A 26,184-nucleotide genomic window follows, 5' to 3' on the forward strand; every position below is an offset into this window, starting at 1 on the left:
AGTTGACCTAGAGGTGAAAAAGTCCAATAGACAGTCAGTCAGTCTTTCTATCCATCCATCCAGGCTACCGTGATTACCGACTGCAGTTGGTAATCACCTAAAGTTGCATTGAAATGGCATTTGAGTGTTTAATTGAATTCATTAATTGAATTAAATTAAAATCTCTAGAGGAAAGCACAGAAAGATTACACCAATACCCAAACTACCTCATGTCATTTATTTTGATGCAGAAGAGCAGCATCTCTACTCAAAGCTTCCTCTTGATGACAAAGCTCCTTATCAGTCACGTTCTTGCGGAGGGCAGCAACAACCAGGAAGACGATCAGTTTGTCTGTTTGTATCTTGGATTCTCAGCAACAGGGTCCGTAGATCTCAGAGGTAGCCCCGCCAATTGCCCCGCCCTTCAACTTTGATTGGCAGGTTAACCCTAGCCCTATTAAATAAATTACTTCAAAATTTAACTAAGCATTTATTTATTTATTTAATGACACATTCAATTAATGATTTAATGAAGTATAAACTTATTTAATTTTGCCCCTTTAGACAGGCCATAGCTCTTCCAAATGCTGTCAGGAAAACAAAGAATTTTAAAAGAGTTGCTCTTTAAAATAATAATGAGTTACTAAAATCTTTCTTGTACTATAGTGGTCAGTAAAATCCATTACCAAAGGAAGCTTATCTTGAGGCCTGTAAAAGTATCAAATTACACTTAGGGTTTCTTGCTGTTTAAAATGCCTTACTGGTCTTTGTGATTCTAAATTTTGGAATAATTTCATAAACTCTCCGTTTTTGAATGCATTGTTTTCGATTTCACATTATCGCTGTAATACATTTGACAGAATGCTGTGCTGCACAGTTTTCCACGCTTCTTTTAGTTTGCGATCAATGAATATAATGTTATGAGAGAGCTTTCTGAAAACATGGAACATTACTACTGGACAACCAAATAGGGACCCATGGAGTTAGTTGTTCCAGCACTGATTTGAGATTCAAGCCCTCCTAACAAACAGAACATTGGCTAAAACTGAAAACTCTGCAGTTTTTTTTTTTTTTTCCAAACACACCATCTACTGTTTTTGGTATTATGCCAAAAACAGTAGATGGTAGCGGCTGTTGCAGTGGTGCAGGGAGAACAATCTGCTCCTCAACAACTCAAAGACAAAAGAACTCATAATAGATTACAGGAGGAATAAAACGGACATTACACCACTAACCATTGGGGGAAAATGTGTGGAGAGGGTAGCTGATTTCCGTTTCCTGGGGGTCCACATTGAGCAGGGCCTCACATGGAACATGAACACCTTCGAGCTGATAAAAAGGCCCAGCAAAGACTGTACTTCCTGAGGGTTCTCAGGAGGAACAACATCAAGGAGAAGCTGCTGGTGTCCTTCTACAAGTGCTCCATAGAGAGCATACTGACTTACTGTATCTGCGTATGGTATAACAGCAGCACTACGGCTCAAAGGAAAGCTCTCCAAAGGGTTGTGAATACAGCCCAAAAAATCATTGGCTGCCCTCTCCCCTCACTGGAGGACCTGCACAGCGACCGCTGTCTAAGAAAAGCACAACACATCACAAAAGACACTTCTCACCCCGGACATGCTGCCTTCAGGCAGAAGATACAGAGCAACCAGAACAAGAACCAACCGTCTCAGAGACAGTTTCTACCCGATAGCAATTACAAAACTAAATGCAATCAAAAACAACCATTAATCATCATAAATGATGTATGTGAGAATGTGGCTGTTCTTATTTTTTTTTTTGCCAGTTGTTTGTTGATTCTTGCGTTGTGTGTGAATTGTGAGACAGTTATTTTTTGTTTTTGGGCATGTGCACCGACTGATGGCACCCTTTGAATTTCGTTGTCCTTGTGACAATGACAATAAAGATTTATCTTATCTTATCTTATCTATCTTATCTTATCACAAAGTTGATGATACGCATGCCCAAGAGAATTTTTGAGGAAAGAATTAAAACATTCCAAAACCATTTTATATGTCTAGTCAGATGCTTGTTAACGCAAAAGGCAAATCAGCCAATCAGTTTAATGTATTCAGATATCTAAACTTCATTAGACATCTTCTTAAACGTCACACTTCACCATACTACAATAACAGTCACCATATTGGGTCACCTCTTGACTGATGTTTTGTCACGTTTTGTCCAGGTTAAATTATTAAAACCTTTTTTTTTTCTTTTTACCTCACGCAGAGTATATGGGGTGGTGCCAAAACGTACGGTTGAAGAATCAAACTGTCACGTCTTGAAACGTCACTGTCTGATCAGAAACGAACTTCCGTCCAGTGAGCTACTCAAATGGTAATAACCCATTCATGATAATTGTTATTTTTTACTAAATAGTTTCTATTTATGATTTAGCAAAATTAGCAGAAAACATGGCGCTGCATGTCTTTCACCGGTTTTAATGCTATTTAAGTCAACTGAGCAGAGTCGCCATTTAAGATAGCATTCATGTAGCTAGCATGCTAAGCTAATAACAATAGCATCCCGTGACACAAACCTGCTGTTGTCACAGTAAGTAAATCTTGTTTGTTGCTGAACAACTCATACCGTTGTCTGTGTTCTGCAGCGGTTCCGGTTCTGTGGGGATCTGGACTGCCCAGATTGGGTTCTGGCCGAAATCAGCACATTAGCAAAGATTGTAAGTAGCTAAGTAGATACTCAGGATTGCTCTGGAAGTGTAATATAAAATGCTAATTTTCTACTCCATTTTCATACAGTCGAGTGTGAAGATGAAACTCCTGTGTGCTCAAGTGTTGAAGGATTTACTGGGCGAGGGTATAGATGTAAGATGTTAGACACACTTACTCAGAATCATCTAAATATATAGTATACATCGGACTTAACAGTTCTATGTGCCGTCTTATTGCAGTACGACAAAGTTGGAAAGCTGACTGCAGATGCAAAGTTTGGTATGTGTCTCCTCAGTGCATTTAAAACTGTTATCAGATTGCATGTTATTTCTCCTGTTGTTACTCTGGAACATGCTTGATGTAATGAATGCAAAACTTTTGCACTGGAGTATGTTTATTTAACGTTGAATGATCATTTAGCATTTATGATATTGTTTTTTTGTTGTTGTTGTTTTTTAGAAAGCGGAGACATCAAAGCTACTGTGGCAGTGCTCAGCTTTATTTTGTCCAGTGCTGCAAAACATGATGTTGATAGCGAGTCTTTGTCCAGTGAGCTGCAGCAACTTGGCTTGCCTAAAGGTTCGTGCTTGGCTTTTTTTTTTCTGCTGGACTGCAGCAGTTTTTGTGGTCCATTAAGACAATATTTTATGATTCAATGCTGTTGTTTTTCCTCAAATGCTAAGGTCAGTAGGGTTTTTAAATTTTTATTTGTCATAAAAATGCATCTGTTCTTTAAATCTATTTATTTAAAAAAAATTATTTCCACAGAACATGCCACAGGGCTTTGTAAGTCCTATGAAGACAAGCATTCTGCTCTTCAAGACAAACTAAGAGATACCAGCTTGAGATGTAAGTCTTTATGTCAGCCTCCCTTCTTTATTAAATAGAAAGCGAACGTTTTTGATGACGATTGCTGTCTGCTTTGAAGTTGCTGACTGAGCATTCACTGAGATGTGCAATTTGCCCTGTTATGAACTGCAGTGAGAAGACTCGACTCAGTGTCCTGGCGTGTCGATTACACTCTGAGCTCCAGTGAATTAAGAGAAGTAAATGAACCCCTGGTACAACTTAAACTGCAGACACAAGGAGCAGAGCCAGGCTCCTCTGACACAACCGTAGTCTCCGTTTCTCCGGATAAGTTCAGAGTTTTGCTTACTGGTTAGTATTTTTTACCCCTTATCATGTTTTTTTTTTTTTTTTGATTGCCATAATAATGTGGTGTCTGCTTCACAGAGCTCAAACAAGCACAGGCCATGATGAATGCACTACAATGAAGAATGAAGAACAAACCTTTGATCAGGAGCGAGATACAAATGATGCTGATGAACTGCCAAAAGTGCCATATTTGTATCTTGTACAGTATTATTTGCTTGAATTTGTTCATGTTAAAATAAAGTTTAATTTCTTACTTGAATGTACTGATATTTAGTTGTGTATTTCACCTTGCTAGTATTTGGTGGAATTTGTTTCCTGCTATAATTTATCCCTTAACTAAAAATACACATAGGCATTTTTTCTTTTTTGTAATAATTATAATTTTTGACATGATTTTATTTGAATCGTCTATAATTTTTTTGTTGTTTTAAATGCATCGTTGTAAAGAAAGCAAATTAAAAAAGTTAACGCAACTTTTCGCATTCATCTCCTACATATCCCATAAAGCATCTGGTTTAGATGTAAACATAATTTATCTGGGGTACCTTTTCTGCAAAAAGAAAGAAAAAACTGCTTAAAAATACAAACTTAATTTATTTTTAAAACTATTTCAATTTGTTGAAAAGATAAAGAATGTTGCATGTTAAGATTTTTTTTCCTTTACTAAACACAAGCAACATCTCGCGAGATTCATCATCTCGGAGCGACAGCGATTGCACAACTTGTTTGGTTACTAACTCATGCTGCAAAGGTCTTCGGGTATATCTTATACAAATTAGCAACAAGAAAGCATATATTCGTTGAAATATATGTCGCAGCAGTTGTGTCCGCTTTAAACAATCCCCGTTTTTACCCGGAAGCGACTTCCTGGTTTGGGTGAGTGCTGCACGCGTATGTCAAATTCCACAATAAATGCATTGTTTCTTTACACTACACAGAAAGCATTGCTCGGGTTAAACAAAGAAAAAAATGTTTAGTGTGCATCTGTATTTCAGATGGTTTGTAAAAATATTTAGAAATCAGCTTAATTTGAGGCTTTTGGAGGGTTGCTGGATGATTTGCTAGTCCATACTATCACTTCTTCCAGCACAAGGAGGGGGGCTACAGTATAAAGTTTGTTATTTATCAATGGACTCCGTGTTTTGTTTCATTGTGACAGATGATATTTAGTGCCTTACAACATTAGCTTTTGCTTTTTTGGGGTGTGTGTGTTTTAATGATGTAAAGCACTTCGAAGTACATTGCTGCTGAAATGTGCTACAAATCAACCAATCAATTTGATGTAAAAAGCACTCCATACTAAAAGCAGCTCAAAGTGCTGCTTTTAGTGAGCTTGCTTGATTGCTTATAATTTCCATAGTCTTACAACAGCGACAAACCCCAATGTATTTTATTGACAATCTGTCTGATAGACTAACACAATTGGAAGGAAAACACTACTTAGTTGGAGAGCATTAATTATAGAAGCAGCTAGTACTCATGGCACCTGGATGTGAATAATGTGCTGATAGGACAACTTAAACAAACAAACAACAACAACAAAAAAAAAAAACTCCACAAATCTGTCCGTTATGGAAGAGTGTCAAGAATAAAGCTGTTCCAGGTCATATTTTTGAACTGTGGGAGGAAGCCAGTGTATTTGGAGAGAACCCATACATGCTCAGGGATAAAATGCAAATTCCATGCATACTTGAAAACCAAGTATAATAGAGCTTTTGGTCTACATGTAAATACGTGTGGGAGACGGCTAACTGGACATCACTCTGAACACACCATCCCTACAGAGAAACATAGTTGAGACAGGAGGCTTCTCTTTAGAAAGTTCTAAAATGCAGGACACTGACCCTCAAAGCCCAGATCTGAAGGCCCCTCAACTAGAAGCTCAAAAAGACACTGGGTCAGAGTTTCACCTTCAAAACAACAACCCCAGACAAGATCAAAGTCTGTTCATATGCTAGAAAGGCCCAGTCAAAGTCCATACTATAATCTAGGTGCGAATTTATGGCAAGATTTGCATATGGCTGTCAAGACACAACACTCAGTGTGATTGAGCTTGAGCTATTTTGCAAAAAAGAATGGGCAAACACAAGTTGGTTGAGAATGAACTCAAAACACAGATGTATTTGCAGCAAAACATGATTCTAAAATGTATTGAATTAGGGATCTGATTCAAATTAATGGAAAACAAAATGTTTTTTATTTGTTAAAAAAACCTCCAAAATAGATTCACATTTTCCATTTTATAACTATTCACTAATTTGAGTTTGACATAGGAATCCCTATGTGGTTCTAAAAAAAAAAAGTTAAATGTTCAGCGGATACTTTTGGAAGGTACTCTATTTATTATTATCCGATTCTCTTCTTCTGCAGCACATCTGCACTTGTTCCATCAAAATGCCTGAGGGACCCGAACTCCACTTGGCCAGCCTGTATGTCAACAAAATGTGCGATGGAATGGTCTTTGGTGGAACGGTTATAAAATCTGAAGTCAGCAAATGTCCAGAAGTGGCCTTCACCTGTGATTCATACCGCATCACAGCCACTTCCAGAGGGAAGGAAGTGAAGCTGACTTTAACGCCCATGAAGAGTGACGATGAAGGGAACCGGCGATCGAAAGGTGGACAAGCGGATCAACATATGGACATAGTCTTTCGCTTCGGGATGTCGGGTTATTTCCGCTTTACGTCAGAAGAAGAAGTTCCTAAACATGCCCATCTACGTTTCTACACTAAGGAGAAGCCTCGCAGAGTGCTGAGCTTTGTAGACACACGAAGGTTTGGCAGCTGGCAACCCAATGGAACCTGGCAGCCTGACAGAGGGCCCTGCATCATGTTTGAGTACAAGAGTTTCAGGTTTGTAATGCTGAGAATGTCACTGGTCACCAACTTATCCCAAATTCTGCTTTCAGATTGATCTTTGCAATCATCTTTGCAGGGAGAATGTCTTGTCTCATCTGAGCGATCGGGCTTTTGATCGCCCGATTTGTGAGATCCTGCTGAACCAAAAGTACTTCAATGGTATTGGGAACTATTTGAGAGCTGAAATCCTGTACAGGTGATGAACATGCATGAAAATAACATGATATATTCCACACACTTAAGCTCAGAACGTTTTTAAACACTAAAGCAACATGCTCACAAATCCAAATTATAAGAAACGCCGCTCTGGCAACAATCCTGTAATATTTACCAAGTTTTAGCTATTAATCTTCAAATAATTTGTTCCTGATTAACAATCTGCAGGTCCATTGTCCAAGTTGAAAAATTATCATAAAAAATGCATGTGTGACATTTCAGTAAGTTAAGTTACAAAGTAAGCTCAACTTATTATATACCGTTACGATCACCTCCATTCCACACCGCAAAAGAAGCCCAAACCAATATTGAGTTGACACATGCTATAGAAGATTCTTGTACTAAAAATCCCATTATGATATTGGTCTTTTGTAATAACATTTTTGAAGCAAGTGGAGAAATAGTTCTAAGTTTGGACCTATAATCATCTAAAATCAGAGATTGAAATGCAAACATTTAATGAATTTATCCAACATGTTTAATTTTTTAAATTAAATTAGGAAGATAAAGTAAACTAAGTAAGTTTAAGTAAGATTAACTTTCCCTCCATTTGTTATTGAGGGTAATTATCACGTCAGGCTGCTTTATAACATTTACATATATTCAAAAATATTTCTTTAAACAAATGAAATTAAAAGCAATAAATCCGGTTTGTGGCAGACTAAATATCTTCTTGTTTCTGGAAAGGTTCCTTTCATCCAAGCTTCTTCCTGGAAGAAACAGGGTGTCCTTGTTCATTGGAAAAACAGACTGAACCAAGCACATATTCTCATTTTCTCACAAGTTACTTTAGTCTCCTAGACTCTCAATATGAAAGGCTTTTTGTCTCTGTATGGGAATGGCACGTCTCCAGTTTTTTTATTTTGTTTTGTCGAACAATTGCAGTACTGTATTTGCTTCTGTCGTAGGTTGAATATCCCACCGTTTGTGTGTGCGAGGGACGCACTGGAAGGCCTTCAGTTAGAAGATGAATTTGAGAACGGGAAACCAGTGAAAGACGAGATCGCAGACACAAAGGTGAAAAAGAAACGGGCTCACTTTTGTTTTCCCGAGAAACTTCAGCATTTTTTTTTCTGACATGAATTACTGTTAATCTTCCTAAAAGACTCCAGAGAGGGCTAAAAAGAAAGCAATTAAACGGGAGGCAGGGGATGTCCTCAGACTTTGTCATACAGTTCCTCTGGAGGTCGTCAACTTAGGTGTGCTCTCTTTCATTTCCTGTCCAGTTCCTCCCTTACAATCTTAAGATAAATATCTACTTATGACAAATTTTCTGCAATAGGCGGTAAGGGCTACGACCCTGAGAAGATGGACTACTCTGCCTTTGAGGCATGGCTGCGGTGTTATTATGTTGATGGAATGAAATCAGTTCGGGACCACAATGGCAGAACAATGTGGTTTAAGGCGAGTAAATGGGACAATTAAGTGTTTTTTTTTAGAATGAAGTTTCAAATTATTGTAAAAATTAAAGATTCTGCTCTGTTCCAGGGAGACCCAGGGCCCATGGCACCCAAAGGTAAATATTACACCTGAATGCATAACTCTCAGAACACAGTGATTTTTTAAAACATACCTAAAAATAACTAAATGACATTGCTGTTGTTATTTTGATGAGACCAGGTACAGGGGAAAACATTGCAAAATCTGAATGAAAATATGGAAATCCCTTTAAATTGCATTCTAAAACACAAGAGGACTGACTGACTGACTGACTGACTGAAGACAGAGCCTTAACAATAGAGCTTAAAGTTGAAAGTATTGAAGGAAAATCCACAATCACCTGAGTCTAAAATTTACGTTTACATTGTAAAACAGAAAAAATCTAGGTATAGGTATATCAAGGTAAATTAGAATAATACTATAAAGTAAATTTATTTCAGTCATTTATTTCAAACAGTGAAACATACTCACACAGTGTGTTTCAAGTGTTCATTTTTGGGCATTGTGATTATTATTGATGATTACACCTAAAGAAATTCCTAGATTCAGTTTCACTTATTAGAATATTATATACGACTAAAAACACAAAGACATTTGTAAAATAGATATGTCAGCCTGTTTAAAAGTATATCAATAAACTGTATAGTACATGTACTCAATACTTGGTCGCAGCTCCTTTTTGCATGAAGTACTGCATCACTGCAGTGTGGAATGGAGTCAGTCTGCCTGCGACACTGATGAAATGTTAAAAAAGCACTGTCCTGACTTGGGACTTGATGAAATAAAGTGGACCAACATCAGCAGATGACAGTCATCTATGGGAGCTTCACACCAGTAACTCAGATTTCAGGCTTCTTCATTTTTCTTGTAGAATCTGGTCGCTTTACTTAGAGAATGTTGGTTCCACAGAGCAGAACAGTCCTTTTTCACATCATCTGCCTCTGATTAAGAAGTTCCTGAACACAAGGAATGTGCAGGTGTAGCATTTGTTCTGGAATTTGTCTGTGTGTTTTAGGCCTCCGGAAGTCTGCAGTCGAAATATTTTGAGCCTTTCTGAAACTCTTGAATGGGCTTTAGTGCTTTTTCTGTCAAGGCTGCAGTTCCCCCTGTGTTTGCATACGCCCTTTTTATCCACTTTTCCTGCCACTTTCTTTCCCAGCACTCCATAAGAAGCCAACTTGTTTTGTAATTGAGTGCTTGTGACTGTCGACTGGACAACTGTCAAAGTCAACCCCATAAAAGACTTCAGATTTGACAGGCCATATTATAATATTTCAGTATTTTTCTATAGTAATCTTTTCTGAAAAAAGTAAACTTTGAGTTTCTTCTTAGCCATAAACAGTAAACTATGTAACCATAAATCAAATGGATAAACACTTGAATTATGAGTGATTTATTTATTGACTTACTGATATAAATTAACTTCAGATCCTTTCAATTTTAAAATTCTCCTAAAAATGTCATCATTGATGATAAAGGTATGCATGCAGGACATATACAGTGAATACACAGGTGGACAATGACAGTTTTGACACTGTGCTCCCACCATCAGTAGAAAGGTGCAACAAAATAATTTCAGGATTATCCTACCGCTGAGTGTAGAGCATTAACTTTTGTTCAGGAAAGGCGAATTAACTCAAGTTTTAACAACAAACAGGATCTCAGTCTGATTGAAATATGGGCTAAAGTGTAAGAAAAACAAACAAAAAAGGTACATAATGAGGCTCCGTCCTGCAAAGCTTATCTGTTATCTGCAGCACAAGAGGATTGCAACTGGAGGAAATCCCTTTACATTAGTAAATCAATGCTTAATAGGAAAGCCAGTCTCAAATTTTTACTATAAGGGACAATCTACAGTCACTTTATTCGAGTATTGTTTTTGTGCTCTATTTTAAAATGCCAGAATATGCAGTTATGAAAATGAACTACTTAAGGGCATTATTTATGATTATACATTTGTTGCAAAGAAATTACAGAATAATGATTCTGTAATTTCTACCGAAGAGGCTGAGTAAGTGTAACAACTGAATCATTCATAACTCGCTTTTTCCCCCTCTGAAGATTCAAAATCACCCAAGATAAAAAAGAGGGCAAAGAAAGATGATGACCATGATTATACAGACAAGAAAAAGGTAAAGGTCACTAACTGCTCAAAGCCTTAATCTGTGTGAACTGTTAATAGCACTAGTTTCCTTTATTCAGGTGGCCAAAAGCATGAAAGAGAGCACAACAAAAAAGAGGGTGGTCAAAAAGGAACCATCCCCCAAAGAAAACCCTACACATCCGAAGGAAGTTGTTTCAAAGAGAAGAAAAGCTGAAAAGACTCAGGAAGAAACACAGCAGAGTGAAACCAAGTCAACTGCACGTAGAAAGAAAAGCAACAGCGTGGAACCTGCTGCAGGTAAACACCTGGGATTATAACACATTTAAAAATGCTTTATTTTTTTGTAAAACGATGTAGAGTTTGAAAATTCTTTTTCATGCTTGTTATTGCAGGCAAAGAGAGACGAAGTGGGAGAGTAACCAGAAAAAACAGCAAATAAACGTGGAGCCAAATCTTTCTGTAAAACAATTTTATACTTATATATATATATTTTAAAAAAAATAAAAACTCATTTTAAAAAAATGCTAGAAAAATGTGGTTATTCATTCATTGCAAAGTGATCACATTGTTTTAGTAGAATTACACCAAATATTCCCTCTTTCAAGTCCTCTGAGTTTAAAACATTCTGGAATAAATCAAAAGCAGAGCAGAAGCGTCACAATTTGAAAGGGTTTGAAGTTCAGAGAGATTCCCTCAGATGTGATGTGTGCTGGCTGGGTGGGGTCTCGCCTCTCCAACAAATCACAGCTGAAAGAAATGGCATTGTTCTTATGAAATCATTCCAAATGAGCATAGAGGACCATAATAAAAACCGAAATTAGAAGCACTTACTGCCATGCCTCCTTAACTGGAAGGTCGCTGCGTAGAGTTGCAGTAACACTGCTCCCATTGGACTCATAGAGACGCACGGCAAGGTTCCCGTTTCCATCCTCTACCTGTTAAAGCAAACGACACTTCAGAGCCTGTTAAACAAACTTTCCCTGAAATTTTCAAGCTTTGAATGGGAATATATTAAGGGATGCCAGGGGTTGTCAAAAAAAATCTTTACTGTTTTTTACTGCTCTACAACACAGTAATTTGTCGTCACCTTTAAAATAGTTATCAAAATTTATTCCGGATACTACAAAAGGTGATCTATATAGTATAGTTTGAAATAAACGAATCCCTACCAATACATTGTAGCTGTGGCTGTATATTTTATGTTATTGGCAGGTGAACCTTTAGAAACCTTACTGCTCCTTTCTTCCAGGATTACTCTGTATTTAGCTTCACCCATCTGAGGAGGACTATTCCCTCATCATGATGCTGTCACCACCGTGTTTTACTTTGGGGACGAGGTGATCGGGATGACTTGCTGTGTTAATTTAGTTAGTGGTTGTGCTAAATTGTATTTAGGAAAGTTGGAGTAATAATAATTTAAAAACAATTTGAAAATCAGATTTTCTTTCCACTTGAAAATTATGCACTACTTTGTGTAGCTCTGTGACATAAAATTCCAATAAGGTACATCAAGCTTTGTAACATGTTCAAAACTAGAAAGGTTCATGAGACGTGAACATTTTCACAAGATACTGTTTCATAAATCACTTTCTGTTTTGGAGCTTGGCTAATAATGTAATACCTGTTTAATGGTCTCCAGGACGACTGCTGATGGACTGAGGGAAAAGGCACTCCAGGGTGCAGAGTCAGGGCGGCACTGGATTGGCCTCAGAGGGTAGTTGAGGCTGTAAGCACACTGAACAACTGAAGCATCCTGGAAGGATCCTGTAAAAGACACATATGTTTAACGAGGGTCTGTTTTGTAACAGCTTACATCAGAAACAAACCAGACCTACCTGAGTGGGGCATGATGGCGTATGTGAACTGGTGATTCCCCATGTCGGCAGTAGCGTCCGGTGCCTTTGGTGCTCTCAGTCTAAAAAAAATAGCAATTACAACAATTAAACGCTAAATTTGTCTCAACCGGTATTATGAGGTAAAACAAAAACAGGAAACCTCACAGGGAAAGAGTCATTGTGTTCTTGTGGATTGAATAACCATATTTGGAGTCATTCAGAAGTGCCACTCCAAAGTTGTGCTCTGATAGGTCGGCCCATTTGTGACCCCAAACCTTGGTAAGAAAACACATTAAAAACAATGATGTGGTCATGACTAACAAGAAATGATGCATGACTTTTTACTGCCATACCTCAAACCTAGCCCAGTCCCACGATGTGTTCCAGTGTGTGGGTCTCTGCAGGTGACCAAACTGAATCTCATATGTCGCATTCGGGCTTCGTACGCGCACAGGAAACTCAACTTTGAGAAACTTGTGCGACTCTGCCCACTGCACCTGGAATTACACAGATGTATTCTTCAGATGGACAAACAAAGAGATCTTAGAGAGAAACGAAAGCTGTATCAGAAATCAGGGTGCCTTTGTGTTGAACTTGATGTAGGGACACATAGCATCCATGATGATCTCTTGTGTGATGGTGCTTTTATCGCTGATCCTCAGGGTGAAGCTGACACTGCCTCTGACTCCTCCTGGGAACGCTACCTGGACAGGCTGCACCACTTCCACTACTGGCTTCCTAAAGAGTTCGTTTTTTTAGATTTCACAATCTTTCAAAACACATTCCTCCTAACTCTGTGATGTTTGTAACAAAGTGACAGTGATGAGACCTTGTCTGAAGATGGTAGTCCATCACATCCCATGCGTCCCAGTACAGGGGGACATCGTCGAATATGACAAACTGGTTTCCAGAAGAGCCATCAGAAATGGTTTCTCTGAAAGCGTCAGTGGTCGTTATTAGATATGCCAACAGATTACATATAAGAGTAAACTTATGGTCTAAGTTTACCTGTTAGCACTGATTAAACACAGTGATGCCAGTGTGCCATCTTTGCTGATGACTGCTTGTAAAATCCCATTCTCCATAAGGACCCTGCCATCTGCCTGAAAACATGCACAGGACTCAGTTAGAAATATAAAATGTGAACAGTGCTGATGTAGATTTCTTTGTAGCGAATACCTGAGGAGTGACAGAGACTGGAGTCGCAGGCTGCGTTTCTTTGACAGGAGCCACGCCGACGCTGGGAGCGGTCACCAGAGCTGCAGGACCACAGAGCAGAAGGTTTTAACTTTAAACCTGAAGAACCTAAATATTCTGAATATTAAGCTTACCTAGCTTGGAACTGTCTGGTCCATCTGTAATCTGAACGACTTCACATCGCTCCCAGGGGAGAGAGTTAAACACACCAGGAGAGCTTCCTTTTGGCTCCAGGGCTTCCAATGCCTCCCGCAGAAGGACCCCACCGTCATTTCTGATATCTTCAATAGGATGGAGAAATATTGTACCCAAGATATGTCTGAAATGTAAAAACAAAACTCCTATCTTAAACATTGTACCTTTATAATAGTTAAGAGCATCTTCCACAACCATCCCTATGCAGCTTCCAGGAATCACATCGTGGAACTGGTTTAGGAGAAGAAGCCTTTCAGAGAAAAAAAAAACACAAATATTAAAATAATAATTGTGTTTTATAATACTTCTGATTGAATCTGAAGTTATATTTGAACCTCCAGAGGCGCTGCAGTTTTTCTGCAGGATAAAGAAACATCTCGCTTCGGCAGAGGGCCAAGCTGCTGGCCACCTCGACATCATGAAGCAAAGTCTCACACTGGCGGTTCTCGCGTTTAATCTGCAGAGAAAAAAAAACAACATCCGGAACGCAGTGATGCAAAAAACCATAGTTCAGTGTCTAGAAACTCAAAACTGTCGTCTTGTGACGCATGAGTGTGTTAAAGCTACATCTATGCTTATTTTAAATTTGACAGGCAAAACATTCAAAATGTTTATTAGAGAACCGACAACATTTCGATTTCAGAATCCCATACTTTTCCAAACTCAAATTCTGAGTTTTGAGTAAGAAATCTTGAACCTCACTGGGCTTTATCAGTATACTCCAAAATTTGTTAAACAGAACAACAGAAAACTTAGTTTTCAATTCATAATTGTGATAATGGGCTATTTATCAGAATAACCCTGTCCAGATTTTTTCGATCTGAGCAACTTAGACTAGGCCTGTCATATTAACAAATTTTGCTGAGCAATTAAATGTCTCAAAAAATATTGCATTAAATATTGTTTGGACACATTTCACACTGATGTAATGGTAATCACATAATAATGCAAGTACATCCTTCCAAAGATAGATACATTCCATTTCCAAAAAAAACACTTAACACTGGAACTGGTAAACAAACTAAACAAAACAACCAAAAGCAAAAATAAAATGGACTCTCAGTCTCTGTTAACAAAAAATCCACATGAATAAAAACTAAAAGCAACATAAAACCAAAGTGGAAATAAAAACTACATTACCAAAAGAGAACAGATTATGAAGTCTGTATACTATATTGCCTTTCAATAATCATTAGATTTAGATAGAGGAGATGGGCAAAACTGCCCATGTATAAACAAAAAGTGAAAGGTAACAGGTTTTCTCCAAGGGTGTCAGCAGTATGGTTATCTGGTTTTTAAACATTTAGAGTGCAGGGTCTAGTCAGCAGCTAAATAGTGTATGGTCAAGGTCATATTTGAACTTGACCACATATCCGACATAGCAGAGTATAATGAAAAGACTTTTTTCTCCTTAAGTATGTCCTCTTTATTGCTGTTGTACAGTTGTGGAATCGCCGTTTGTGATATGTTTTCCTGGGAACTTCGTACTGTCTATCAACTGTTTGAAAAATTTTTCGAAATGTTGGCTTTTCAACAATATTAAACGGTGGCATCTCTTTAGCAATTAAGCGAACTACGCTGTCTGTGAGCAGGCACCACTTTGCAACATCATTTTTGTACGTTAACAGTTGGCTCACCCTACCTGTTACAAATTTAAGCCTATAATTGCATACATTGCATCCTGTATTTATATTTGCAAAATCCCTCAGTCTTTGTCTCAAGTTTTAAGAAAAAAACATGCTTACTTGAAGATGGAGACGGCCCACCGGTTGCACTTTTTTTTCCCCAGCTGGGAAAACCTCTTTGGATGATTCCGTTTAGGTGTCATCCACCGCTCTTGGTTGCTATTGATTTATGACAAATGTGACATACCGGCTCGCAAAGCTTCAGCAGTTCACCCCGGCCATTTAATTTGAATCCAAAATGCTCCCATACTGCTGCAGTTGCATTCAGCTTTGAAACCAGCTCTATCTGAGTTTTTGTCCCCAATACCAGATAGTGTTTCTTTAGCTTCCTTACTCCTCATGGGGCTCTAGTGCTGCCAAAGTACAAAATGATGCACGCCCTGACTACCTGATGCAATAGTTCACTCCTTCCTTACTACGTAAATTAGGATGGGAGGCATCAGTGGGGAACACCGGAGTTAAGTCTTTTTACATCCAGATAAAGTCCATCCATTCATCCATTTTCTAACACCCTTGTCCCTAGTGGGGGCGGGAGGGGTGCTGGTGCTTATCTCCAGCGAACATTTCGGGCGAGAGGCGGGGTACACCCTGGACAGGTCGATAAATTAAAATGAGGTTAATCATTTATATTTATCGTGTGATTAATTGATTTATTGTTTATCGCAACAAGCCTAACTTAGACAGCTCCATTTTCAAGTCTATAAAACTATCTTAACTAGAGTGTCTTACATTAAATTCTGATACTTTAAATCGAAGTCTGTGAACCCTGATACAATCATCTGGAGTAGGACGTTATAAAAAATGTTTGGCAGACCTAAATTCAGTTGAGAATGTGTGGCAAGAAATGTAGCAGTTGAAAAATGTAGTCTCAACTTGTGTTGCTCAACATATTTATTTTTCCTTGTTAGAAGCTTTAATTTTAATTCTAACAAACAACTCAGCCTTGACTGTGGACGCAGCCTCTGTTCTGACTCTACCTGTGCCTGAGTGGTATAGGTGCCATTATGCAGTTCCAGGAAGAGCTCTCCGGTCCAAGTGCACAGTAGCCCTGAGTCAGCCTGCAGCTGCGAGAAAAGCTTTGAAGGACTGGACATCTGGACCCTGAGAAAAGCCCATAACAAGGGTATGGAAGTCATTATATAGTTTCAACGTTAAGTATTATTTCCTCGAACTAACCATGACGTTTATTGGCACTGGAAAACTAAAGTATTGCACAATGACAGCAGATCTGCTTTATTTTCCTGTAAACTTAACTAGGTCTGCACCACCCTTTTAAAACACAAAGCAAAGTGACACAGTATTGCGTCATAATTCTAAAGGGTGGGAAGTGTTTCCTGCTTAGACTGGGCGCCGTTGTTGTTGCATACTGATGATTTAAAGTGAAAGACCGGAACTTACTTGGGAAGTCCATCTGTGTCCCTCACCAGGCCGAGCCTATCGAGCATCAGCTGCGTAGGGCCACCGCCGCCGTCGCCAAAGCCAAACAATGCCGCACTGTGATTGGCTCGCCCTTTATCTTTGTTATTCTTCACAGTTTTCACCAGCTTTGGGCGGAGTAGAGCACAGAGGAAAGACTGATATACTTGCTCATCATTTATCGTACCTACATGCACCACACTGCACACTCACATCTTCAATCTTTCCCTTCATTTCATAGGAATTCCCTGGTGGGAAGTGAGTTAAAACTTTGGAGCCATCCAGACCCTCCCAGAAAAATGTGTTGTGCTTTGAAAAAAAGATTTAAAAAAATGTAAGTTACTTAAAAAAATTGTTTTCACAGAAAACATGCAAAAATAGTTACAGGAAAGGTGTTGACCAAATTCCAGCTCAGCTTCTGGGTCAGAAAATTGGAAATGCCACATCCCTGCATGATTTGTGGAAGCTGGGCAGAGTATCCGAATGTATCTGGAAGCCAAAACTTTAGAACAATAATCAGACATCATAATATTGTAATAATAACAATAATAACAGCCATTAGTTAACAAAAGATCATGTAAAGTTTTGTTAGTATTTATAAAGAATCCTACCTCTTTGCAATATATGCCAAACTCCTGATTAAAGAAGCGCTGGCCTTCCAGGAACTGTCGAACCATGGACTCACCTGATGGCAGATTGCCATCCTTTAAGGCAGATATGTAGTGGTTACTATGGCTTAATATAAAAAGGTTACACATAATATATGGTTTGTAGATGACATAACTATACAAGCCTGAACACAGCTGAAAAGGACAAATACTATTTTTATTTTATGTTTTTATGTAGGGGTAAAGCTGAAGCAGCAATAATAGAAGTATTTACTGCTATTACCTATTTATCTAAATAGGCTTACCATTTCCACCCATGTTCCTCCCACTGGAATGAACTGGCCTTTCTTCACGTAATCTTGAATCTTGGAGAAAAGTCCCGGATACCAACTCTTTACCCACTCAAACTGCTGTGCCTGTGACAAACAAAAGGGGTGAAAATGGGATATATTTACAGATATCTGGAAAATTTCTTAAAAATCCACGTTAGTGTGCAACAACCTGAGAGCAAGTGAAGACAAACTCCGGGTTCTTCTCCATTAAACTGACAACCGTCACCCAGCTTCGGCCACATTTGCGAATCGTCTCCTCGTACGGCCAAAGCCAGGCTGTGGACGAAGTAGCAGAAACGTTAAATGTACTTGCTGAGAATATACTTTTTCTGTTGTGGTACAGGTGTCAAAACGTTTTTTTTTTTCTAGACAACACAGAAGTTTGGAAACAACAATGTTTCATGATTTAAGGACAAACAGTTTAATAGCACCACATTAAGTAAAACATTGAAGACGGTATCATTCTTGGTAACGTATTTTGTCAAATAGGTTGTTTAAAGCTACCCGTGATTGCATTTTGTTTTGACGACCAGTTTAAAAAGCATCTCTACTTCTTTGTATGAATTAATATTGTAGAAATTTGTGTTTTCGAGAATGAGTTTTAAAAATAAATATTCAAAGCAGTATTCCAGTGCTTGTTTGATGGACTACTATAGTTAGAGTTGAGATTAAATGAGTAAAAAAAGAAGACCTGAATCGATGTGGCAGTGACCCATTGCATGGACAGTATGCTGGCTGTCTCCATTCCGCTGGTTAAAGAACTTGTGGGCCAGACTGTGAGCTTTGGAAAAGGAGCTGGAATCAAACGGGTCACAAAGGTTCACCATCTCATTGGCAGTGAAGAGCGCCTGGTAGCCCCGTTGCTCTGCCTCTCCGAGCTCCTGTTCAAAACGTGCAGAAAGTCAGGTTTTCCCTCATAATGTCTTACTCCTGTATTATCATGCTCTGGTTTATTAATTGTACCTTAACAATGTCAACAAGCATCTCAAACTCAGTCAGAAGCTTCTGCACATCTCTGTTGAAAATGACCAATTCTGCCTTCTGTACAGAAAACATCCTGCTTGGGTCTGGAGCTGCGATCATGGATCCTTGACCAGCGCCAAAAAGCCCATTACAGGCTACTTCCACATATAGGGAGACGCTTTATAGAAAAATGGGAACATGAAAAAAAAGATTTCAAAAATTTGAGAAATAGCATTTAAATCAGGTTTCAGTCCTGCACTGACCTGTGAGGCTCTTCATCTTTCAGACAGTCAGACAAGATATAACTTGTCTTTTCACCCTCTTTAGTTAATCCCTGTGATGCACAAAATACATATATTTCACAGATTACATCTGGTTCAGGTGGATTTTTAAGTTTAATAAAAGTTGATGCGACTCTACCTGAACTGGTTGTCCATTTCTCCAAACCATTCCTTCCCCATCACTTTCCCAGAGGAGATGGACCTCTTTTCCTCTCCAGGACTCAGGGATCGTCAGGGACACTTTAAACCAGCAAGTCCACCATCTTGAACAACAATCATGATTGAGTTAGTTCCTGGATTTTGAATGTGTAAGATTAGGGGCTAATAAAAACAAAAGGAAATCAGACAATACATCACTTACGTCGGTCCAAAGATATCACCAATTTTATAAGGCGCAAAGTTTTGCTTGGAGGCTTCAGTAAATGGGATTCTGGTCTGAGACAGGAAGAAGCTGATGGTTTCCAGTGGATAAGACTCCCCATATAGACTGCAAAGATGAAGAATTTATTAAGCAAAAGTAAGGTTACTTAGACAGAGCTACAGCGGCATGCAACAGGTACTTTATTCAAATTTTCAGTATTTAATATTTGTGGTGTGAAAAGCATAAACTTTCATGCAATAAAGTGGCACAGATTACCTTAATTACAGGAGATTGGTGATTGGCCAGAACTTGCATAATAAAGCAACATTATCCACCAATCTCATCTACCTCTGCAAAGGTTTAAAAATCAACCACTGTCCCCTTTTACTGTGCCATTTAAAGAGGGCAGACTGACAGAGGTCACCAGGTCACATCTGTAAGTACTTGGGTAACAATAGTCACTCCACTGTTGCCAACTTAAGAGACTTTGTAGCTATATTTAATTACTTTCGAGACAAAAAAAATGGCAAGTCAGGAAATTTAAATCAGTAGATCAGTATTTTTACAGATCAGTGATTGGCCAGAAACTGCAGTTGGTGCACCCCGACTGTAAATATATTTGCAAATCTGGCAAGACAAAAATCTTTGCTGAAAGAAAACCACAAGAACTCACATTTTCAATTTGCTTCAAGGGAAAAAACAGTGCTGTTGGTGCAATGATCACGTTACCAGATTTCGAAAAGAAAAACAGGTGTCTGTCTAGATGCGTAAAGCTAATAAAGTCGTAACACAAAGAACTGGCAGTTGCAGCTTCAACGAATGTTGAAAGTGCTGTAGACTCAAATGGTCAAGACATTTAGTCACGTGACAATTTTTTTGGTAACAAATAAAAGGCAGTATTTTCCTTATGCTTCACTGTTATGCGCGACTTAGGACGACAAAAGTTTGAGGGGAATTAATAATTTTGCAAGTCACTGTATATAAACAAACGCAAATAAAGTGTTTGATCTCTTTGTGATTATGCATTGACATTTGGTCGGTGTAGCTCAATGAACAAAGCCTTACCGTCCTCTCAGATTGCAGTCTGTAAAGTAAATATCAGATATAAACTTCTCCGCTCTCTCCAGGAGAGTGCGTCTGTTCTTCAGCACAGGCAGATGATACATCACGAATGAAAAGTAAAACACACACACAAAGGTAAATGTGTTTGGACTGTAGCTGGACGTGTATAGCTCAAAGGATTTACGCATGCAGAACCCGGAAGTAAAGAGATTTTTATTTTCTTCTTGCATTTAGATATATTGGCCGCTAGATGTCAGTGTTGCTCGATAACAAAATGCAACGTTTTTGTCACGCATGAGTCACAAGTACAATTTCCTCTTTTCCACTTTTCAGTGTGTATTGGGTGATTAAAAAAAAATGTATTTCAGTTTGAATCACCAAAAGATTAAGAGTATTACTGAAATAACTCTATGTTTTCAATGGTAACTTTAATAACGGAGTAGCAACTTTGATTTGGAAAACACATTCTCTAATAAAATTGTTTGAAAACACGTTTAAGATTTATTTATTTTTGTTTGATTTACACAAGTTATTTACACTTGGTTCAGACTCACGGAAAAATTCCGCTTTGGACAACGACCAGACAAATTTTGCAAGTAGCAAATACATCCTGACACATGTCATGACACATCATGAAAATATAAATATGGCAACAGGATATTAGCAATGATATGTAGGGAAAAGCAGCAGCATGCAGAGAAAAACGCCACTGTGTAACTGCTGTATGATATTTTACCACACATAGCAGTGAACAATGCTTATTTTATCAACTTATTCCTTTCTGTTACATCATCCTGTAATTTTGAGAAATACAGTTAAATTAAACTCTGGGACATCTATGCTCTTGTAAAATGAATGCAGAGGTTTAATCATGTTACCAGGGCTCAGACTGTACAAGCTACAGAGAAGCTCTTTAATGAGCTAACAAGTTAATCTCGTGATCGGACAGGGGTTAAAAGTCAACCCACATGAAGCCTGAAAACACAAAAGCCTTTTTTCACCCACAGCATTTTTCACAGGAAAGGATCTGTGTTTGTACGGAGCTGAGCACCCTTTTATTATAAAATCCGGAGAGCAATTCTAAGTACAGGGTTGGTGGAAATGTAGTGCAGCCCTTCCCTCTCAGGCCATGTCTGCCGAATCCTATCCCCCTATTGTTTGTGCTGTGGTTAGGTTTTCCACCATGTTGGGACAGCCCTGTGGAATATGTCTTGATCTGACTTGACCTGAGATCCTCACCAGTTCAGGACTGGCCCCTCTCCACTTGACTGGAAGTCTCTGCGTGGTACCTTCTTTCAAAAATCAGTCCTACAATGTCACACAAATGAAATGGGATTTGCTCGGACAGTTCTACCCCTTCCTTTAGGGGTGAAGTCATGCAGTCTAAAAAATTCAGCATAGAGGGCAATCACGATCTTTCTGCCACGTCACTGCTAAGCAAAGCCTGACTGGGGCTTGAAGGAGAAGAAAGGAGCTTCCCACAATCCTGAATCTCCATGAAGACTTTATTATATGAAGTTGCATGCAGGCATAAGTGTCTAAAATGAGCCAAAGGACAACTTCACTAAAACTAAATGGATGACAAAAAGAGACAATGAAGATCCTTTGATAAGAGGTCCTATACTCTTGAGCCGTACTCGTCTCTGTCTCCAATGTTGTACACAACACTCTTGCTTTTATTCTGGTCAGATCTATAAAATAAAATAAAAGAAAGATAAAAAGAAGATATGTTAATCTGCATAAATACATTAACATTTTAGTTCTCACTTGGACTGTCTTCGATAGTCACCTAGGGGTCCTTCTGGTTATTGCTTTCCCATCAAGATAATGTTTTATAGAATGCCTGTAACATGTATTGAATCCTAGTGGATGTATTTCCATTGTGTTGGTTTGTAAATTTCGATCAATGTCATTTGATTTTATTTTTGAAATAAAATATTTAAGAATATTAAAAAAATATTGATGTTAGAGTAAAAGTATATTTAAAAAAAAACTAATGTTAATTTGCTTAATGGTATGGCATATCGCTATAAATCTAACTGGTTGACTATCCTCAAACAGAGTGAATATTAAAAAAGAAGAGACGTGAGAAAAGTCACCAATAGACTTGCCACTCTTTCAACTTGCAACTTGAAAGAGTTAAATGCTTTTATCACTCAGATTGATAAGACTGCAAATAACAACAATTACCCAATGGGTTCATCAATTTAAATTGAATTTGAGAATGGCAAAGAGAAAGCAACTGGTAAAAAAAGTTCATAATAGTAATTCACTGAATTCAAAAGAATGTTTGAGACTCCAAGGTTAATATGTCTGATGAGACAAAGATCTCACAATGTAGAAATATTGTGTCAAATCCTAAAGGATTATCTGACTTAGTCTGCAAGATAACTACGTCTCAGGAGACAATTTTATTTAAACAACATTTCATTTGAATATAATTTTTCTGTTTTGTTTTTGCCTGTGGAAAAACTTAAATTGCTTTAATTTTAAAAACAACGAAAGGGTTGACACCAAAGGGGACTTATGCGTTTTATGAGCATTGTGCATGAGAGACTACTTTGACAATGTTTAATGAAAGAAGCATCCAATCAATTTCGGTGTGTCTCACTTCAGGTCCTCACTTCAGGATATGCTGTTGGCACTTAGCTTACCAAGTCAGACCTTAAGAGGTGCATACAAGTTAGTGAGGATTGATATGGTTGTAAAGGGAGGTCTTCTCTCAATTAATTAAGGTATGACTAATAAGATGCACTATACTACAGTGTCCCAACAACAATGTGCCTATTAACTTGTCTTTCTGCAACATGTTTCACTAACTTTCCAAGTTTTACTAAATTATGGCCCCTTTCAATAAACACTACAATGTGGGACTATGATTGCTTCAGGCCATTTATGTGGGTTTTCTTGTAGGACAAGATAACAGGGGCTGAAGTCAAGGCACCTGTTACGCAGCTGAGCCGTTAACCGAGGTAGTGACAGCTCCGTCAACTCATGTAAGATTTAACAGGCTGCATGGCTTGAGGGTGTGATGTGGCAACGACAGATGGTTTGTGCGACCAGCTGTCTGGCAGATTTAAGGTGAAAACACACTGGGACTTTTGCAGTGTAAAACTTCATTTATTTTTTTACCACTACGACACACATTAGTGCATTAAGACAGAACAAATCAGTGGACTTCAACCAAAGTTAGTTCCTTTAGTAGGTGACACTTGAAAGTAGAACAAAACTGAGAATGGGTCATATGCCAGTGATGTATTGAAGCCTTGAGAAGGAGGGATGTAGATAATGGCTTCTTTTCCAAATGCTTATAAGTCAACCAAGACATTGGAGGCTTGATTGACAATATACGTAAGTGGCAGCTTAGAAAGAGACTTGTCTTCACAGCTATATGATGAAACTATTTAGTAAAGAAGGTTTATAAAAATGTTTTGAGGAACAATTCATGGGGGCAAAACAAACCTAGTTTAATAGGATTGTTAGGCCAAGTTACTAACCAGCAAAGTTACTTTAAGACTCCATATTCAGTTCCTGAAGCAGTCAGGTCTGAGGAACAGAAAATCCTGTTAGGGATTCCGTAGAGCAAACCCATGCCAGTTTCTGAGAATCTATCAAAACTCTGCAATTTTTTATCAAAAATTAAGTTTGATCTAGTCTGCGTTACTAGGTACCTACATAATGAAATAATCACAGCACTGGAAATTATTTTCATTAAGTAAGGCATAAATATTGTGGTTTCAAGTTCTTTGTTGGATCGGGTAGGGAGTTCAAAACAGTTTTTAATATTTCTGCCACCTCTTCATTACAGTAAGCTTTCATAAGTGACCCCAATATAGGCAGGATCACATGAATCCCAACTTATGATGGCTAATCTGTGACTTTACTGTACACGCCTAGTAATAATATCAGAGTTCAAGATGCACAGAAATGCATGCTATCGCACTCTCCGGGCGCTGATTTAGTGTGACAACTGAACCTGGTATTTTTCAAATATTTTGAGGGATCTCAAGAAACTTTTGCAGGTTCTTGTGAAAGTAAGTCAGGACCCGTTTTTTTTCTCCATGTCCTGTTGTAGACTCAGCAAGAAACAACATTTGTCATTTAAAACTTTTAAACTTTTCAATAACAGAGAAATGACTACTGGATGATTGCTTTTGTGTTTTTGTGTGTGTGGAGGTGGGTGTGTGTGTGTGTGTTTGGTCTGTATTCTCAAACACTCAGTGGGTCATGACAGATGGCTGTTCACAATGAGCCAGCAAATTCTGTTAAAGCCTACTTCCTGTTAAAGGACATTGTTTCTTTCCACTGTCAATATATGTATGACACATGCTGATGTAGGATGCAGGATTGCTGCAAAATCAACAAAACATTGCAAGCAAATGTTTAATAACTATGATCAAATTGGAATGGAATGGAATGGAATACTTGACTTGTATGATTGGATTAAAGTTCCTTTCTTTCCAAAGTGCCTTTAGATGAGGTGTTGTGAATTTGTGCTGCACAAACTGAATTGATTTGAATTAAAAAGAAATTCTACTCAAACCGTTTCACTAAATGTTTCTGCATCGAAAGGAAATGGAAGTTAAGTTTAGTTGAAGTGACGGTTTCCTGTGGCTGTGGATTCATGGTTTTTCAACTTCTGAGGGCAGCTGAACGTGACATTCTGCATAAATCTCAGCAGCGGATCCTAACTCAGCAATAATCCTAACATCACACTGACTCTGTAGACCTGACAAATTCTGAAAAGTTTCTCTGACCACCCTTTCAGGTACATTTTCCTTTCAGAGTGTAGACTTTTTCTAATCAGGCAAAAACAAGACATGACCTTCTTTTATTTGGAATTACATTGTTGTGTCAGAAAATTTTATATAACATACAAAGCCTTTAGTAGAAACAGCTCAGATACAGTACATCTTTGAATTTGAAAACCATTCCATCATCTGATGAATATTTTTGTCTTGAAACAACCTGTGTTCGAGGATGTGAAATTGGTAAAAGAAGTATGTAATAGTCCTAGGTGCATTCAACAGACAGATATACTGTACATATATATTTTTCTCCCAAGTCCAACTCAGGTCTCAAATATTTGAGAAAGAGGTATGAAGTAGGAGTTTCTTAAAGAGACAGATGCCAATTGTGTCAGGTATACAAAATCAAGTTTCTTTGTTATAAATAACATTTTCATAACAACTAAATATAAGGTAACTACATGACCATGGTTTCCTCCAGATACCTTCTAAGCCCAGTGGTAGGGGCACTAGGGGACTCCACAACTGACCCACCGTGTTTTTGCGTTAAAAAAATGTCAAAAGTTACAAAAGTTCGGCAGTGAATGAGCAAGCATCATAATTTGGAAATAAAAGCGTGTGAGGTCAACGGCCAGATGCAGGGATGCCATAATTGGTGCGCATCTACTCGGGTCCAGTTCAATGCATCAACTATAAACTACAAATGACACAGAGCATGGTGTGGGGGGCAAGTAAAGCCTTGTGCCTCGCCAGGCTTATAATACACTGGGAAACTGGAAACTGGAGAACCTGTTGATTCTGCTATAAAATGGCAGTATGTGCCTGGAAAATACATTATTCCTCCTTAGCCCTTTAAATATTAGCTTCTGCTGCCTCAAACCTAGTCAAAGTTTCTACAATGTTTGTTTTTCTTCAGTTATACTAGAAAGATTTTTAGCATCATGGTTTTTCATCTTTGAAAAACAGAAAAAAACTAATTTCATGCACTCCTAACTTCCACTGCAAGCAATCTACAGACTACAAAATTATGTATTCTGGTCATATTTTTGTTGTTCTGAAACTTTTCTTTTAAAT

The 26,184-nt window shown here is 38.2% G+C and overlaps 3 protein-coding genes across 3 annotated transcripts; 2 read left to right on the forward strand and 1 right to left on the reverse strand.

The window, feature by feature from the left end:
- The first annotated feature begins 2,185 nt into the window (after nucleotides 1-2,185).
- Nucleotides 2,186-4,068, forward strand: commd4 (COMM domain containing 4). Its single transcript, XM_032583137.1, has 8 exons — nucleotides 2,186-2,319; nucleotides 2,591-2,662; nucleotides 2,742-2,807; nucleotides 2,894-2,933; nucleotides 3,114-3,233; nucleotides 3,423-3,503; nucleotides 3,636-3,812; nucleotides 3,888-4,068. Exons 1-8 carry the CDS (start codon nucleotides 2,317-2,319, stop codon nucleotides 3,926-3,928), a joined length of 600 nt encoding a protein of 199 aa, XP_032439028.1. The 5' UTR covers nucleotides 2,186-2,316; the 3' UTR covers nucleotides 3,929-4,068.
- Nucleotides 4,069-4,497: 429 nt separating this feature from the next.
- Nucleotides 4,498-10,922, forward strand: neil1 (nei-like DNA glycosylase 1). The gene is made up of 10 exons (XM_032583121.1): nucleotides 4,498-4,685; nucleotides 6,180-6,661; nucleotides 6,744-6,863; nucleotides 7,792-7,900; nucleotides 7,989-8,082; nucleotides 8,166-8,287; nucleotides 8,372-8,399; nucleotides 10,385-10,455; nucleotides 10,526-10,724; nucleotides 10,820-10,922. Exons 2-10 carry the CDS (start codon nucleotides 6,204-6,206, stop codon nucleotides 10,864-10,866), a joined length of 1,248 nt encoding a protein of 415 aa, XP_032439012.1. The 5' UTR covers nucleotides 4,498-4,685; nucleotides 6,180-6,203; the 3' UTR covers nucleotides 10,867-10,922.
- On the reverse strand, nucleotides 10,880-20,573 carry man2c1 (mannosidase, alpha, class 2C, member 1). The gene is made up of 26 exons (XM_032583105.1): nucleotides 20,366-20,573; nucleotides 19,301-19,426; nucleotides 19,079-19,202; nucleotides 18,922-18,992; nucleotides 18,659-18,836; nucleotides 18,387-18,576; nucleotides 17,865-17,971; nucleotides 17,669-17,779; nucleotides 17,367-17,459; nucleotides 17,141-17,257; nucleotides 16,969-17,064; nucleotides 16,738-16,883; nucleotides 16,317-16,440; nucleotides 13,990-14,111; nucleotides 13,819-13,904; nucleotides 13,594-13,740; nucleotides 13,442-13,521; nucleotides 13,271-13,365; nucleotides 13,092-13,196; nucleotides 12,844-13,000; nucleotides 12,616-12,759; nucleotides 12,428-12,537; nucleotides 12,263-12,342; nucleotides 12,049-12,191; nucleotides 11,259-11,362; nucleotides 10,880-11,174 (listed from the first exon to the last, which is right to left on the reverse strand). Exons 1-26 carry the CDS (start codon nucleotides 20,548-20,550, stop codon nucleotides 11,063-11,065), a joined length of 3,153 nt encoding a protein of 1,050 aa, XP_032438996.1. The 5' UTR covers nucleotides 20,551-20,573; the 3' UTR covers nucleotides 10,880-11,062.
- Between the last annotated feature and the right edge of the window lie 5,611 nt (nucleotides 20,574-26,184).

Source organism: Xiphophorus hellerii, chromosome 2, assembly GCF_003331165.1.
Source record: "Xiphophorus hellerii strain 12219 chromosome 2, Xiphophorus_hellerii-4.1, whole genome shotgun sequence".
Classification (NCBI taxonomy): Eukaryota; Metazoa; Chordata; class Actinopteri; order Cyprinodontiformes; family Poeciliidae; genus Xiphophorus; species Xiphophorus hellerii.

Bases quoted from the DNA above. Each gene is read 5' to 3' on its own strand.
- commd4 (XM_032583137.1), top strand. The intron at 2,663-2,741 runs GTAAGTAGCTAA...ATTTTCATACAG, and splicing joins TCAGCACATTAGCAAAGATT to TCGAGTGTGAAGATGAAACT. The intron at 3,813-3,887 runs GTTAGTATTTTT...TCTGCTTCACAG, and splicing joins GTTCAGAGTTTTGCTTACTG to AGCTCAAACAAGCACAGGCC.
- man2c1 (XM_032583105.1), bottom strand. From the start codon at position 20,550: ATGCGTAAATCCTTTGAGCTATACACGTCCAGCTACAGTCCAAACACA. The intron at 18,577-18,658 runs GTACAATTAATA...CGTTTTGAACAG, and splicing joins TGCTTGTTGACATTGTTAAG to GAGCTCGGAGAGGCAGAGCA. The intron at 17,065-17,140 runs GTAACTATTTTT...TTTTTTTCAAAG, and splicing joins ATTTGGTCAACACCTTTCCT to CACAACACATTTTTCTGGGA.
- neil1 (XM_032583121.1), top strand. From the start codon at position 6,204: ATGCCTGAGGGACCCGAACTCCACTTGGCCAGCCTGTATGTCAACAAA. The intron at 8,083-8,165 runs GTGTGCTCTCTT...TTTCTGCAATAG, and splicing joins TCTGGAGGTCGTCAACTTAG to GCGGTAAGGGCTACGACCCT. The intron at 10,456-10,525 runs GTAAAGGTCACT...TCCTTTATTCAG, and splicing joins ATTATACAGACAAGAAAAAG to GTGGCCAAAAGCATGAAAGA.